General features: G+C 43.4%; 1 protein-coding gene across 1 annotated transcript in view; it reads left to right on the plus strand.

Moving 5' to 3' along the window:
- The window catches only part of DMGDH (dimethylglycine dehydrogenase), a gene marked incomplete at both ends in the record, with an annotated part of 70,716 nt that extends 55,869 nt beyond the window's left edge, over positions 1 to 14,847 (plus strand). Inside the window, 2 exons of the mRNA XM_080925606.1 lie at positions 8,160 to 8,294; positions 14,632 to 14,847. Coding sequence (XP_080781732.1) covers positions 8,160 to 8,294; positions 14,632 to 14,847 — 351 coding nt within the window. The remainder of the gene's footprint in view (positions 1 to 8,159; positions 8,295 to 14,631) is intronic.
- Positions 14,848 to 15,065: the final 218 nt, after the last annotated feature.

Genomic DNA, 15,065 nt, shown 5'->3' on the forward strand with positions numbered 1-15,065 from the left:
CCTCTTCTGGTGTGTCTGAAGACAGCTACAGTAGACTCATATACATAAAATAAATAAATCTTTAAAAAACAAAAAAAAAGAATGTGAGCCAAACATTTAAGTCATACTAATGACACCCTTGAATTTTCTGATGGCGTTTTACTCCATATAAATGGAAAAGAAAGGCCAGAGGCTTTATCTCCATCATCTCCTCTGGTCTGTGGAGGGCCGCTCTCCCAACTCTATCTGAATCTTACTCCGTAGCAACTGTCAGACTCTACTGTATGTGTCTTTAAGCACTTGATTGTCCCTAAGACTCACTCCTCTAAAAATACTATTTAATTTATTTCATTTGCATTAGCATTCAGGCAGCATGCATGCCACTGACAGGCTAATAGAGGATGAGTAATTACCTCTCGACTAACACCTACTTTGTATATGTGTGGGTATTACATGTAGTGAGTTTTGCTGTGGCTGTCTTAATGACCTTTATTGATATCTAAAAGTAACACATTTAAAAAAAAAAACATGTCAAGACTATTTTTAAACTGAAGTCCCAGTGCCCCAGAAATCTGTACATTTCTCAAAGATAACAACTGCTGTTCATATAGGAAATTTATCAATAACTGATTAAGCAGATGTATTTCTGTTCGTGGGTCATTCTGACAGAACCACTTCTAATTACAGCATAGCCTTCAGACATATTTCTTCTCGTTTATAATTGATCGGTAGGTAGTAAAGTAAAATCTACCATCTTGGGAGGCAAGCCAAATAAAATGGGTGAAATCTCAAGATGGTGCTTTAAGTCTTCCCAAGTTGGGAGCCCAGCTAGATTGGAAAGGGGTGTATGAAGGGGCAAGGACTGGCTTCGCTCTGTGCCCTGGGTGTGTATTAGTTACTTCACTCATTGCCATGACAAAGTGCCAGATACAAACAACCTACAAGAGGAAGATTTATTTTGGCTCATGGTTTCAGAGGGCTCAGTCCATGCGTTTGAGTATAACATCATGGTGGTAAGAACGTGAGAGATTCCTCCACCTCGTGACCAACAGGATGCAGAGCAGAACTAGAGTCAGACGAGGGCACCTAAGCAAGATGTGAGCCCCTAGAACATTCTATCAGTCATGCCCTCCAGGGACAAGATCTACAGATGGTGGTTTGTGTTGCCATGCAACTGAGCCTCAAGTTATTCTCCTATAAACTGGTGCACATCCCCCCTCACCCTGTACTACCTCAGGGTTACTGTAAAGATGGCTGAGTTTATGGACACAAGCTGTGTCAGACACATAGCCAGTGCCTAACAAACCATAAATGTTACTTATCAAGAATTAGTCTTTACTGAGTTATTACTGTTATTTTGTTACTGGAAATCTGGGGGAGTTCCACCAGGGGAGCCACCTGTTACCAAGGAAATTAGCACCCCTTAATTAAGAACAGACTCAGAGGGGTTGGGGATTTAGCTCAGTGGTAGAGCGCTTGCCTAGCAAGCGCTAGGCCCTGGGTTCGGTCCTCAGCTCTGAAAAAAAAAAAAAAAAAAAAAAGACAAAATAACAAAAGAACAGACTCAGAAGAAAACTCAAGGACTATTTTATTAGAGTTTGAAAGAAAAACAGCAGGGTAGCTACTGATAAATCTTAGCCACTCCCCAGAGGAGAGAGGTGGAGAAGAGGCTGAGAGACTGCTGTGCCTTTTGTAGGCAGCCACATTGAGGAAGCAGGGGTTGGGTGGGGCTGAGATGGGAGAATAACAAAGAACAAAGAAGGGGAAAGAGTACCGAGTGTTCAGAAAAACCTGCCCAAGCTCTGTCTAGTGTCTGGAAAAACAGACAAAGATCAATAGGAGAAAATGAAAAAGTTACACTTCTGTGAATAATTCAGAATAGTGGGCAGATGATCCCCAGACTCAGGGCTGCAGTTCCAGATGTAACTTTGCCAGAGACAGGCTTTCTAGGTAGGAAAAATACATTTTCTCAAAGGGATAATTATTCCTCCCATCTCTTTATCAGGGCTTAATATAAATCAACCTTCCCGAGGCATGGTCTCTTAGCTAAGTCATCGACCAGCAAATTGTACTTTTTGTTACATTTCTACCCTGGCCACAGAAATATCTTTCCTTTAAATGGCCTTATCTGGGTCAACCACACAGCCATTGAGGAATGTCCGGAGAGTTAAGTAGTTAAGATGGCTGGGTGGTTAAGAGCATGTAGTGGTCTTGCTGAGGACCCACTACCCACATCACGTGGCTCACCTATTATTGCCGGTAACTCCAGCTCCAGGGGATTTGGACTCCATGGTCACGTGAACTCACATGTATACATACTCCTTCCCCTGCAACATGTACATACATGCATATGTAGATATAAAATAAACCTGTAAGCAAATAAAATCACTTAAGAGATGCACTGAGATTGGGGAACAAATATAACTTCCTCTTTTTTTTTTTTTAACCAGGAAAATCTGGAGATCCAGTTTTAAAGTGGTTCCTCATAAGAGATGAAAACTGGACTCTGGGCACACCACTTAGGGGGGATCAGAAACCAGAACTCCCTTTTTGCATTCTTGTCTGGGACCAGGGTCCCTCCTGGAAGTGCTTTCGGGGCTGGTGCCTCTGAAGTATCTACAGTCGGTGTATCTACAGTGTGTGTTTCTCTAGCTCTTATTACTGTTTGTTTTTGTTTTGCCTCGTTTTCAGATGAAAACCTTTTCTGCCCATGCTCTTTGGCTTGTCTTACTCTTCCCTGCATGCCCAATGCTCCTCCTTAGCCCTTGGTACAACTGTGAGTGTGGCAAAGGCAGGGCTAGGCTGTCACCCAGCTCTCCACCCCCACCCTGATACCTGAGTCTGTGGCTCTTGTGCACTGTCCCCTGCCTCTAAAAGGACAGTCATTGACTCGGGTGGCTCAGTGAAGCTGGCTGGAACAGGCCTGTTCTTCTTTTAACGCTTTCTCCGTATCATCCCCAAATGCCCCCCCCCTCAATTCTAGTTGTCTTTCCCAGTGTTCTCCCTCCACCCCACTCCTGCCTGACCCTTCTTATGCCCACCTGCCCCAGTCCACCCACAAAATCTATCCTATTTCCCATTTCCAGGGAGATTATGCACCCTTCCCCTTTGAGTCCTCCTTGTCACTTAGCCTCTCGGGGTCTATGGATTGTCCCCTGGCTATTCTTTACTTAGCAGCTAATGTCTGCTTATAAGTGAACACATACCATGTTTGTCTTTCTGGGTCGGGGTTACCTCACTCAGGATGATTTTTTTCCTAGTTCCATCAAGTTGTTTGTAAATTTCATGATATCATTGTTTTTAACAGCTGAGGGCATATACTGAAAGGATGTTCTGCCCCGTTACAAGGACACCTGCGAAGCCTTGTTCATAGCAGCTTTATTCATCATAGCCAGAAACTGGAAACAACCTAGATGTACCTCAGTCGAAGAATGGATGAGGAGAGCTTGGTTCTTAACCAGTCTTCTAATGGTTTGTGTTTGGCTGAGCTGGTTCTTGTCTTTCAGACCCTAGCCTGTCATCTGTGTTGTTGTGAAGGTCAAGTCATAATGTAGACTCAAGCACCCTTGATCAAAATTATGATAGCGCTCTTCAAAACTCAGATTCAGCAACTCCTGCTGTGTAGGGCTTTTCTGACAGGATGCTTCCTGTCCTCAGCCCCAATTGCTCACCTTCCCCAAGTGCCCTCTGAGCACACCTCCATTATGGAATTATAGAATGCACGTTTGCATTCTGCCTTCACACATTACTAATAGGCTATGCGTCCGATGGTGAAATGAGCCAATTCAAGTCGGATTAGATTATATTAAATGCAAGTGTATTGGGAAGCTGCTCTCAGATGAGCTCACTGGCCCAAAGACCAAGGCCCTGAGAGTCATCATGGAAAGGGAGGGGGAAGAGAGAGAAAGAAAGGGTGGTGGGTGAGTAGGAGAGAGAGGAGATCAAAGTCTCTAGATTATATAGGGAAGACCCTCCGGGGGAAGAGCAGCCCATTGACTGGGCTGGAACATTCAGGGGTGGGGGCAGGGTATATCAGGTAGGGATTGAGGAATGCTGGGAGAACCTGGAGGCCAAGTCTGCTTTGAAATGTAACGTATGCACCTCAGTCCTTTGTCCAGGTCCGAAACTAAACAATTAGATGCTCTTCGTTTTTAAATTTAAGAAACATTTGTGCCATTTGGACTTGGGCAGAACTCAAATTTCACATGGGCACGGCTGCTTGCTGTGTTTCTCTGCATCTGCTCAGGACATCTGCAGGGGCCTCCCATTTGTCTGTGTTCTTCCTACCAAGGACTAGATATGTTGCTCTGTGGAGAGAAGGAGCCCCCATTTCTCCAGGAGCTTCCCTGAGGTCACAAGACTATATTCTACATAATAAGTGTCTGACACACAACAGGGTCTCACAGATGAATCCATATTTGCTAGGAAATTCTGTCTGTCTGTTCGGGGTGTTTTGGGAGGTCAGTGTAAGATATTATCTCACTGGCTGTCCTGGAACTCACTATGTTGACCAGGCTGGCCTCAAACTCACAGAGGTCCACTTGCCTCTGCCTCCCATGTGCTGAGATTGAAGGCTTGCGCCACTATGCCTGGGCCCACTAGGAATGTCTTTAATAGCAGACTGCCAAAAGCCTTCAAGAGTGAACTAACTTCCAGTCATGAGGATTCAGGTTCCATGACAGGAGATAAGGAACAATTTAAGAGCCACCAACATTCTGCAAATGGAACCATGTGTCCTAAGAGCTTTCCATCCAGTCAGAGACCCCTTCACCTTATTTTTCCACAGATGTTGTCTCCTCTGAAAAGAAAGATTATGACTAACCCCCATCATCATTCATCTGTTGTAGAAAGTTTTCTTCTAAAAAGAAAAGAGTTTTTGTCATTATAAAGTGTTCTCCCCCCCCCCCCCCCTTTTGTCTGTATTGGGAGATGGTTTAACTGTAGTGAACCTTAGTTTACTGTGACTATAATTTTATAACCTCGGTAAATGAGCCATAAAGTAATGGAAGATAATGAACATTTGAATGCTTGAAATAGTCTTTGTATCATTTATATATCTAATATTCCTGTTAGAGGGGACTATATATAAATATCTGCAACACTTATCTGAAAAAACATAGTCTAAAAATATGTAGAGTGCACAGGTTACTTTTCCTTTTACTCTAATAAATTGGCCTGGCTGAGGTCTTAAGGAAGGAGGGGTTCATTTAGGTTCACATATTGAGGGAACAGAGTGCTATAACGGGCAAGGCGTGCCAGGTGGAGCTGGATCATGCAAGGGGAGGTTCTGATACTAAGGTCTCTTTCCCTAATTGGTTCTTGATTTGTCAGTAAAGAAGGCTGGGAGCCAATTGCTGAGAGGAAGGTACAGGTGAGACTTTCAGGTCCCCAGAGGAGAAGGAGACACAGGAAAGGAGAGAAGGGGCTTTTTCTGCCACGTTTATCATGTAAGGCCTCGGGGAGAGTTGGGGGCCTGTGGCCTCCAGTATGGGCAGATGGCCAAAGGTGGGGGCTAATTGAGAGATGGAGATAATAAATTGGTAAGGTCACAAACTTCGAGGCAGGAGATATTTGCTCCCAGTAATTGTGCTTACAGACAAGTTAAGGTAGTGAGGCTGAGTGTGTGTCTTTTATCCGAGGATTCAAAAGGAAGCTGGATCAGGGCTGGTTGCAATTGATTCCTGAGCTAAGCAGGGTGGAATAAAATGGAGCCAGGAGGGGTGCAAAAGTTGATCTCAGTTTTAAAACCACACACAACAGGGTCACATTACACTCAGAGTAAAGGAGCAGAGGGAGGGCCAGCAAGATGGCTCATTGGATAAGGTGATTGCCACCGAACAGAGTTTAATCACTGTGTGAGTTTAACTCACATAGCAGAAGGAAAAAAACAACTCCCTGACCTTGTTCTCTGACTTCCTCACTTTGACAAACAGTCACCTTCTCATTCCTCCTCAACACACAGACAGATTGACAAATGTTTTTTAAAAAAAAACTTTATAAAAGAAGTCAAGACAGAGGGAGGAGCTGCCGGTGCTCAGCTCCTGTTCTTCTTTAGTTCCAGCCCAGGGCCAGAGCCTATGGAATGGAGCCGCCCACAGTTGAAATGGGTCTTCCTACCCCAGGGAACCTAATCTAGATAATCCTGCACAGGCACATTCTGGGACTTGTCTAGGTGATTCTAGATCCTGTGAAGCTGACAATGCTAACCATTGCATAGAAGACATTCAAGAAATGTATCAAAGTGTTAATAGCGCTGTGTGTAAGCATTATTACTATTATCATTGAGGACACATCACTCCATTTGTGTTGTCTATATTTTCCAGGTTCTACAGAAAGCATTGATCATATAATATTATATAATATATATTATATATATAATTTATTCATTTATTGTGTGTGCACACAAAGAGAGGTTTTACCATATTTTTGGAGGTCAGAGGACAACTTGAGGGAGTAAGTTTTCCGTTTCCCCTTCTACTGTGTGGAGTTCTCACTCACAAACTCAAGTCACCAGGTTTGGTGGCAAGTGTCTTTATCCACTGAGCCATCTCACCAGCCCCTAATCAGGAGACTTTTAAGCCGGTATAGTTAATTCCCTTATAAAACCTGTTTTTTAAAAAAAAATTAAACGATTATATATGAATCCAAATAATTGAAATTCTTTCTGTGATCTTCTCCTCCAGCTCCTCCCATAGTCACTATCACATGACCTGGCCTCTTTACGTCTCCATGTTCTGGGCTTGAATCAAGGCTGGTTTCGCCATCTGGGTCACTCTGGGAAGGGAGAAAGAATTGAACTTTGGTTTTGTACAGTATTTAACTCTTGCTAATGGAAGCCTTCTTCAGCATCCTGTGCAGGTCACAGCTTAGATTTGCAGTCCCCATGAGAACCACAAGGTGCTGTGGGAAGCATCTGGGAAGCCTCAAGAAGTGAAGGAATAAGGAGGGAGCATCAGGTGGAAGGGGGTGTGAGGACCTCTCCTGCTGACCCTCCGAGGCCATGGGTTTATTATGCACAACCCTAAGTGTTTTGTGTTGAGAAATCACCATGTAAATCTTAAGTTCTGGCCATGGAGGACATCTTTGGAATGGACTATTGTTCTCTTTTTGGCTAGTGATGAAACTAAGTGTGAGGGTGCTTCTTTGGGTTGGGGGTTTGGTTTGGCTTTGGTTTCTGAGTGTGGTTAATCCGTCTGTGGCAACAGATTTTTGAGGCTTTGGTTTTAATTGCATCTGTAACATCTTTCAGCAGAGCTGTGCTCTACGTATGTAATTCCCTCGTCACCCCATAAGACAGGCTGATGTGGGCTGCTGATCTTCTCGTCTTGCTCTCAGCCTCTGAGTTGTGAGTTTGCCTCACATTATCTAAGGCCCCTGGGTGGTTTTCTTCTTCCTTTTATCATGTAGTGTCCCCAGTGACCAGTTATTGCTCAGCTGTGTCACCTCCTCAGATGTGGGGTGTATCACTAGTTAATGAAGGGAAACTCTTCAAGATGGAACAGGAGTGTCGTGCGTTCCTGGAGGAAGGGGAAATGGTAAAGAGGCAGATTTCAAGAACAAGGTCTTTGTGACAAGCACCTGCATCCGCACACGTTGTGACCCCACAGCCTGGCATGACGCCTTACTTGGAGTCCAGCTCGATGTCTAGCTCAAATGTCTCCTGAATGAACTAACGACAGTAGCTCAATAGGTTAATGCCTGCCAGGGAATGCCACTCTGAAGGAGAGGGGAAATGTAGTATTTGGGGGCTGGGAGTGGGGCTTCTGGCATTGCATGTCGAGAAAAAGTCTGTTTCTTATAAAGTGCTTCCAATGGGTTGAGATTGAGACATACTTTGTCCTGATAGCTGATTCCACTATCCAGACTCATTAGATACGGGGCCTCTTTTGTACCCCACCATCACAGTACCGTGCCCCATGCTTTTCTGCTGAGGAGGTTCTGGTAAAATTGTCAAACCAAGTTATTCCATTCAGTCTAACGTATTCCCAAGGAATAGGTAGGTGGCTGGCACTGTCAATTGGGCACTAGGAGATATTTGTCTAGATGTTTCATCCAATCTGTATTTTTATTTAATGTGCAATTGGTGAGAAAATAGCAAAGGCACATTTAAATGCTTGCATCTCTAACCTTGTCATGGAGCCTGAGTTCTCATTCATCATCATTATCATGGATTCCTGCAGCCGGCTGACTTCATAGGGAAGCAGGCACTGAAGCAGATTAAAGCCCAGGGGCTGAGACGGAGACTGGTCTGCCTCACCTTGGCAACAGAGGATGTGGACCCGGAGGGAAATGAAAGCGTTTGGCACAAGGGCAAGGTGAGTACCAGGATCACCACATCACTCATGACCGAACTTCTTCGTGCTTTACCAAGGTGTTTTTTTTTTTTTTTTTTTTCTAACTTATCCATTTGTTGAAAGGATGGCACACTTGATTTCTGAGCTGACATTAAAGAAACAGAAAGTAATTAGCTGACGAGAAACTGCAATGCTGCTCTTTTTGTTTTGAAAGCAGAAGAATCTATATGCATTAAATATATGTAACCAGCAGATTTTAAAATATTGGGAAGCAATGTATTTTTATATCTGTGAATGCAAAATATGGTTTTTATAAGGATCTGGAGATCTGACTTAAAATCTCAAGAATCTCTTTAGGGCTGGAGAGTTCAGTGGTTAAGAGCACTGACTGCCCTTCCAGAGGTCTTGAGTTCAATTCCCAGCAACCACATGGTGGCTCACAACCATCTGTGATGGGATCCGATGCCCTCTTGTGGTGTGATTGAGAGAGTGACAGTGTACTCACATATATAAAATTAATTAATTGATTAAAAAAAAACTCTAGAAGATCTCTTTAAAAGATACAATTGGCATAACACCCATAAATCCAAGTGAACACATCCTGACCAAGAGGCCCGTAGCTTAGTGGGTGATTTGAGAATCAGCCACCATCTGTTTTTTCAGGAAGAATGCAGTGACCATCTTCCAATTTTGCATTGTTAATGTCATTCTGGTATAACCAGGGTTAGTGGGATAGCCCATCCTCAGGACCCCATCCCCTTCACATTTTCTATCTGCAAAGTCCAGCATGACTCAGCATTTGAATGTGATTTGGCTCCTGTGGGATGCCCAGTGAGGTGATGGAGAGAGAGAGAGAGAGCACTGGCCCTTCGAGCTCCTCCAAGAGCTATTTACTCTGTGTGGAGCAGGGACAGCTTCGTTAATGCACACAGCTCAGAGATCCTGGACCCAGAGCTTTCCTCATCCACTGCAGGCTGTCTGATGCTTGCTTCCATTTTCTCCATCCCTTTGGTGGTAGTGGCTGGAGATGGGGAAGCTGTGGCATCCAGTCAGAACCTCCCTGAACAGACACACAAACTAAGGCACAAGCCCTTTGACATAGTACTCACACGGCTGACTTACCCTACACAACAGAGATTTTTTTTTTTTCATATTTAACCGTTTAGTTTTACAGCATCCCTGTTAGATACACGTGACCATTTCTGTTGTAAATAGGAGGCTTTGGGGCTGAGAGCAAGTGAGTAAATTCTTTTGAGTTGCTAGTGACTGATAGATAGAGCAGAATTCAATCTACCTATATCTAGGCTTTGATTCTTGCCCCTTCCTGTAATTCATGCTGACTAATTCATGCTGATTAATGCAGTCTGTGTTCCTCCCTCCCCCCCGCTAGTGTACCCACAAAGTCGAAGTCACTTTGCAGATTAACTATATGCCACAGCTCCCCATCTGAGCATGCTATCACACATGGTGAAGCTGACAGGCATACCCCAGACCTCCAGCTTCCTTCTGCCATACCAGACTGTTCTCCACTCCCCGCCTTGGCCAGTGCTGAGCTTGCTCGTCTGTGTGCATTGTTTATGGTGGCTCCCCTACCTCCCTTCTTTCTCTACCCCTGGCTCAGGCATGCTTTTTTTTTTTTGCCTTTTAAAAGGAGGTTTATTTATATTATTTTATGTGTATATGTATGTATATGCATCACATGTATGCCTGATGCTTGCAGGAGTCAGAAGATGGCTTTGGATCCTCTGGAAATGGAGTTACAGAGAGTTGTGAGCCACCATGTGTTTGCTGGGATTTGAACACAGCACCTCTGGAAGAGCAGCCAGTGCTCTTAACTGCTGAGCCATCTCTCCAGCCCCTCAACTCTATTTCTTAATACATGTTCTTAGCTAGAAATTCTGCTAATCCCAGAATTCAATAAACCAAAGTAGGATGCTTATCATTTTAAAGCTAGCCTGATATATGTAGTGAATTTAAGGCCAGCCTTGGCTACGTAGCCGAGGTTACATCTTTTTCTTTTTCTGTGATTTAGAGACAGGGTCTCATGTTAAACAGGCCGACCTTGAACCTACTCTGTAGCTGAGGATAACCTTGAACTTTTGATCCTCCTCCTTCCATGTGCTGGCTGGTATTTCAGGAGCATGCCGCCATGCCCGGCTTCATGTGGAGCACACGGCTTTGTGCATGCTAGGTAGGGGCTCTCCTCACTGAACAATATCCCCAGCTCAGTTTGTCTTTCATTTTTCTTACCACATGCCAGCTGCTAATAGAGTTCTAACCCAATTACAGGATCCTCCTTGAATTTCCTAACAGAACCCTGTCTGCTCTTGATGCTTAGTAGGGCCATTCCTTTTATCATGCTAATGGTCCTCTTTCTTTCTTCTTCTTTTTAAAAATCCTCATTTAGATTGTCCTTTAAATTTTTTTTAAAGTTTGAATTGCCATACTAATTATGCATATTTTCGAGGGACCACGTGACACTTTAATGCATGACACAATGTGTGGATCAGATCAAGGTGATTGGCATTGTTGATGTAAATATTAAAGGGATGGCTTAACCTTTCACGGTCTCACTCCTCAGATGCAGCTCTAATGTGGAGCTGAGCGCACAGACTTTGTCATACAGTCTATAAGCTGCTTTCTCCATGTGGTTCCCTTCCTAAGAGGGTCACTCTGCCCTGTTGCTTCTGTCCCTGGGTGGATATGACCGCCCCGGTGTGTTCCTTTACTCCACCACCCAGCACAAACATGACTCCAAAGCCCAGTAGCTTAACAAGCAAGTTTATATGTTAAAATTTCAATCTACAAACTCTCTACACAATAATCTTACATCCCATAAACAAAGATACAAACTACCCTTCTATATGAGATAAAAAGACTTATAAAAGACCCTTAAAATATTCATATCTACCTATCGCCAATTACTACCACCTGGATCTAGATCCTCCTTCTCCAGCTCCATCTTGATTCCTCCTCCAATCTCCTCTCTGTGTCCTGCCTCCAATTCCAATCCTCAACCTTTCCCTGCCTATCTCTCTCATGTCCAATCATATATCGCCTTAACATAAATCTACATGGCATCTCCATTATCTCAGACATTATTATTTTTTTGTGTTGAGAGCATTTATTTTGGGTTGTAGTTGTTGTTTGTGGTGGTAGTGGTGATGGTGTGTGTGTGTGTGTGTGTGTGTGTGTGTGTGTGTGTGTGTGTGTGGAGGGGGGGGAGACACTATGTAGATCTGGCTCTGCTGGAATTTGATATATAGACCAGCCTGGCCACAACTACCTGTACTCTAAGTGCTGGGACTGAAGGAATGCATTACTGTGAAGGCAGTGGAGCATTTAGAGCCCTCTCTAATGATTGCCACAGTTATAACCATACACAAGAAGCTGTCCCTCTTGGTCACATAATATACTCTTTATATTTTAGAATGGTCTATATTTTTTATTTTGTTTTCCAACTTTGGTTAAATTTCCTATGCTTTTGGTATATGATATTCTACTCCTGCAAGCATTTCTAATGTTGGAGATAGGGAAGAAGTTTACCTGCTTATTCAACATGGCCTTTATAGTTTACTCTGTGCCAGCAATGTTGTCACCATAACAACAAATTAAACAGGAGAGAAGCATTGTCTGCGGGGTTTATACACTAGGAGAGGAGGGGTGGACCACAAGGGAAGTCTGTTAAATAGACACATATCAAATGGTGAGAGGTGGCCTTTGGAAATGTCCATGTGGGGGCTGGGCAGTGCCTGTGCTTAACTATGGCTTAGATTTTAATAAATCAAGACATAGGACACTTTAGTTCTGAAAGACTAAAGCAGCTAGGTTTATGGGAAAGTGTAGAGAGTTCAGGAGGTAGTGGTCACTGTCATTATCACTCTTCTTCTGGTCCTTCTCTTCTGTTTACAAATTGCCATACATAGAGACAGCAACAGAAACACAGGCATCATGCGATTTTAAAAGGTGCCACTCCTTTGAAAGGTCATTTCCCAAAGAGACAAGGAATGGGTAGGATTGAACCCAGAAGAATTGAGGTAGAACTATTAAAAGTTTGTGCTGAAAAAAAAAAAAACCTTTCTATTTTATAGTAAAATATAGATTTTCTAGGTAAGATAAAAGGAAAGGCCAGACTTTGAAATTATTACCGCCTGTTAACCTCTGAACCAGAAAGTGTAATGAAAGTCAACACCAGAACAAGACAAAGACCATTTAAAACTTAGCAACTCCAAAGGAAAAGTTTTGTTTGGTGACTAACTCAGAAATGACCGAAAGGAAGTTGTTGTGAGAATGTTGCAGAGACAGGATGGCTAAAGTGACTGAGGGCTTGTGACCAAGTGAGTCAAGGGACTGTGCCAGAGTCACCCAGAGCTCTTCCTGTTTTTTAGTCCACTAAGGTAAGCCAGTTTATTTTTCCCACCTTCCACAGAAATCTCTGGTTTACAGACTTTGAAATGAAACCAAAGTTGCCAAGACAACCTTTATACCTCTACCCTCTTGGACCTAAATTCTTGTCTTATGTCACTTGAGGAAAGGCAGCTTCAAAGCACATGCTATATTTTGGCTGTCAACCACATGCAAGGTGAAAACATTCAAGTCCTTTAACCAACCAGTTCTCATCCTAAGTTTAGATTCTCATGGAGAGCTTCTCCTTTGGGGGTTTCAGATGAAGAACCCAGGCCTCCGAGGTAAGGGGTAAGTTGGTAAGTGTGTTAACATCTAGAAGCTGAGCTATGTCTGAGTGAGCAGGCACACTCATGCTGGGAGAGTTGACACCAGCCATGTGTAGTCTACAGTGCTGAGCAGTGGGGCCAGAAGGAACAGCAGAATGCATGAGTGTGTGTGTGAGTATGTGTGTGAGTATGTGTGTGTGTGTGTATATGTGTGGTGTGTGAGTGTGTGTATGTGTGTGTGTGTGTGTGTGCATGTGTGTGTTTGTGTGGTGTGTCAGTGTGAGTATGTGTGTGTGTTCCTGTGTGTGTATATGTATGTGTGTGTGAGTATGTGTGTATGCATGTGTGTGTGAGTATGTGTATGTGTGTGTGCATGTGTGTGAGTATGTGTATGTATGTGAATATGTGTGTATGTGTGTATGTGTATGTGAATATGTGTGTATGTGTATGTATGTGAATATGTGTGTATGTGTGTATATGTGTGTGTGCGCCATCTTTTACTTTGTATATATGTCTTGCAAGAACTCTTATCTTCTAATCAGACTTGTTGCATAGGTTTTGTTGGGGTTCATCTCCTGGCTTTTGGTGGCTTGTTTGGTATTGTTCACACTGCAGTTACCTTGAAGCCTCTGCTGGTATTGATGGTTCATTCCTTTGCCCATTGCTAACTGAGATGAGGTGCAATTTCATCCAACACACTTTTATTGATTTATCTATCATGTACTGGCCATAGCCTTCTTTCCTTCTGGAAGCTTTCACCACCATTTCAGCTAACCTAATTCTACCTGCTTTCAAGTTATAAATTAAGTCTTTCATGTTATCTGCCATAGCTGTTTGGTTTTATTTTCTCATAGCTCTGTTCACTCCTCTAACTAAGATGGAAGCTCTTGAAGGTAGGTACCAGGACTCCTGCTGATTTCTCCAGAGTCTAGGAAACAGAGTAGAGCTATTAACAGTACACCCAACCTTATAATAGGCAAGGTTGAAAATGCTCTCCCTCAGACACTAATTCTTCAAGCAATAATAATGCTGGTAAAAACATGAGAGGCAAAGACACCCTCCTACACCACTGCTGGGAAGTTTAACTAGTCCAGTTACCATGCATATCAGTGAGGAGGTTCCTTAAAAACTAAAATCAGAAAGTATAGCCACACCACTCCTGAGAACATATGAAGGAGTCTGAATCAGCACACCACAGAGATGTCACACCCACAGTTGGCAGTATTCACAATAGCAAACACACGGGATCAGCTGAGATGTCCATCAAAAGAGAGGCAAAGAAAACATAGTACAAATATCCGAGGGAGTTCTACTCAGCCATGGCAAAGAGTGTGGAGAACTGGAGGTCATTATGTTAAGTGACAGAAACCAGCCTCAGAAAGACAATGTTCCAGGTTTGCTTTCATCTGTGGAACACAAACTTTAAATTATCTGTAGCTAAGTCACAAAAGCAGGGAGGAGACAATCCGAGAAGAAAGGGACCGGCAGGAAGAGGGAGAAAGGATGGAGTGAAGGGCACGATGTGCTTGTGCGGCTATTTCAGGATGAAACTCACAATTCTGTACAACGAATAGCTAATAGAGCCTTCCCCATCGTGAACCAACTCTATAACTCGGGAAACCTGTGGGGACGAGCACATAAGTGACCATCACGCTGATATGCTGAGGACAGCTGTTCTTTTTCAGGTGGTTGGCAACACAACATCTGGAAGCTACAGTTACAGCATCCAGAAGAGCCTGGCTTTTGCTTACGTCCCAGTCGAGCTCAGTGGAGTGGGACAGCAAGTGGAGGTTGAACTACTGGGTCAAAATTACCCAGCAACCATTATACAAGAACCCTTGGTACTCACGGAACCTACCAGAACCAGGCTTCAGAAAAACGGTAGAAAGACAAAATCTTGAGAAAGACCTGTCCCTGACAACCAAGTTGTAGCTGACAAAACTGCTCTTGGGTCCAGCTCTTACCAGGATAAAGGCAGCCAAGACTTTACTTCAAAATCACCAAAATCTAGATCAGCATCTTCACCAAAACCTTCTCATTGTTTCCCAAGCACTGTGGTTTGATGAGTTCATGCATTGTCCGCCCAAATGAATTTAAGACACTGCTTACTACTTTTATT

The sequence above is a fragment of the Micromys minutus genome (genome assembly GCF_963924665.1).
Source record: "Micromys minutus genome assembly, chromosome: 11".
NCBI lineage: Eukaryota > Metazoa > Chordata > Mammalia > Rodentia > Muridae > Micromys > Micromys minutus.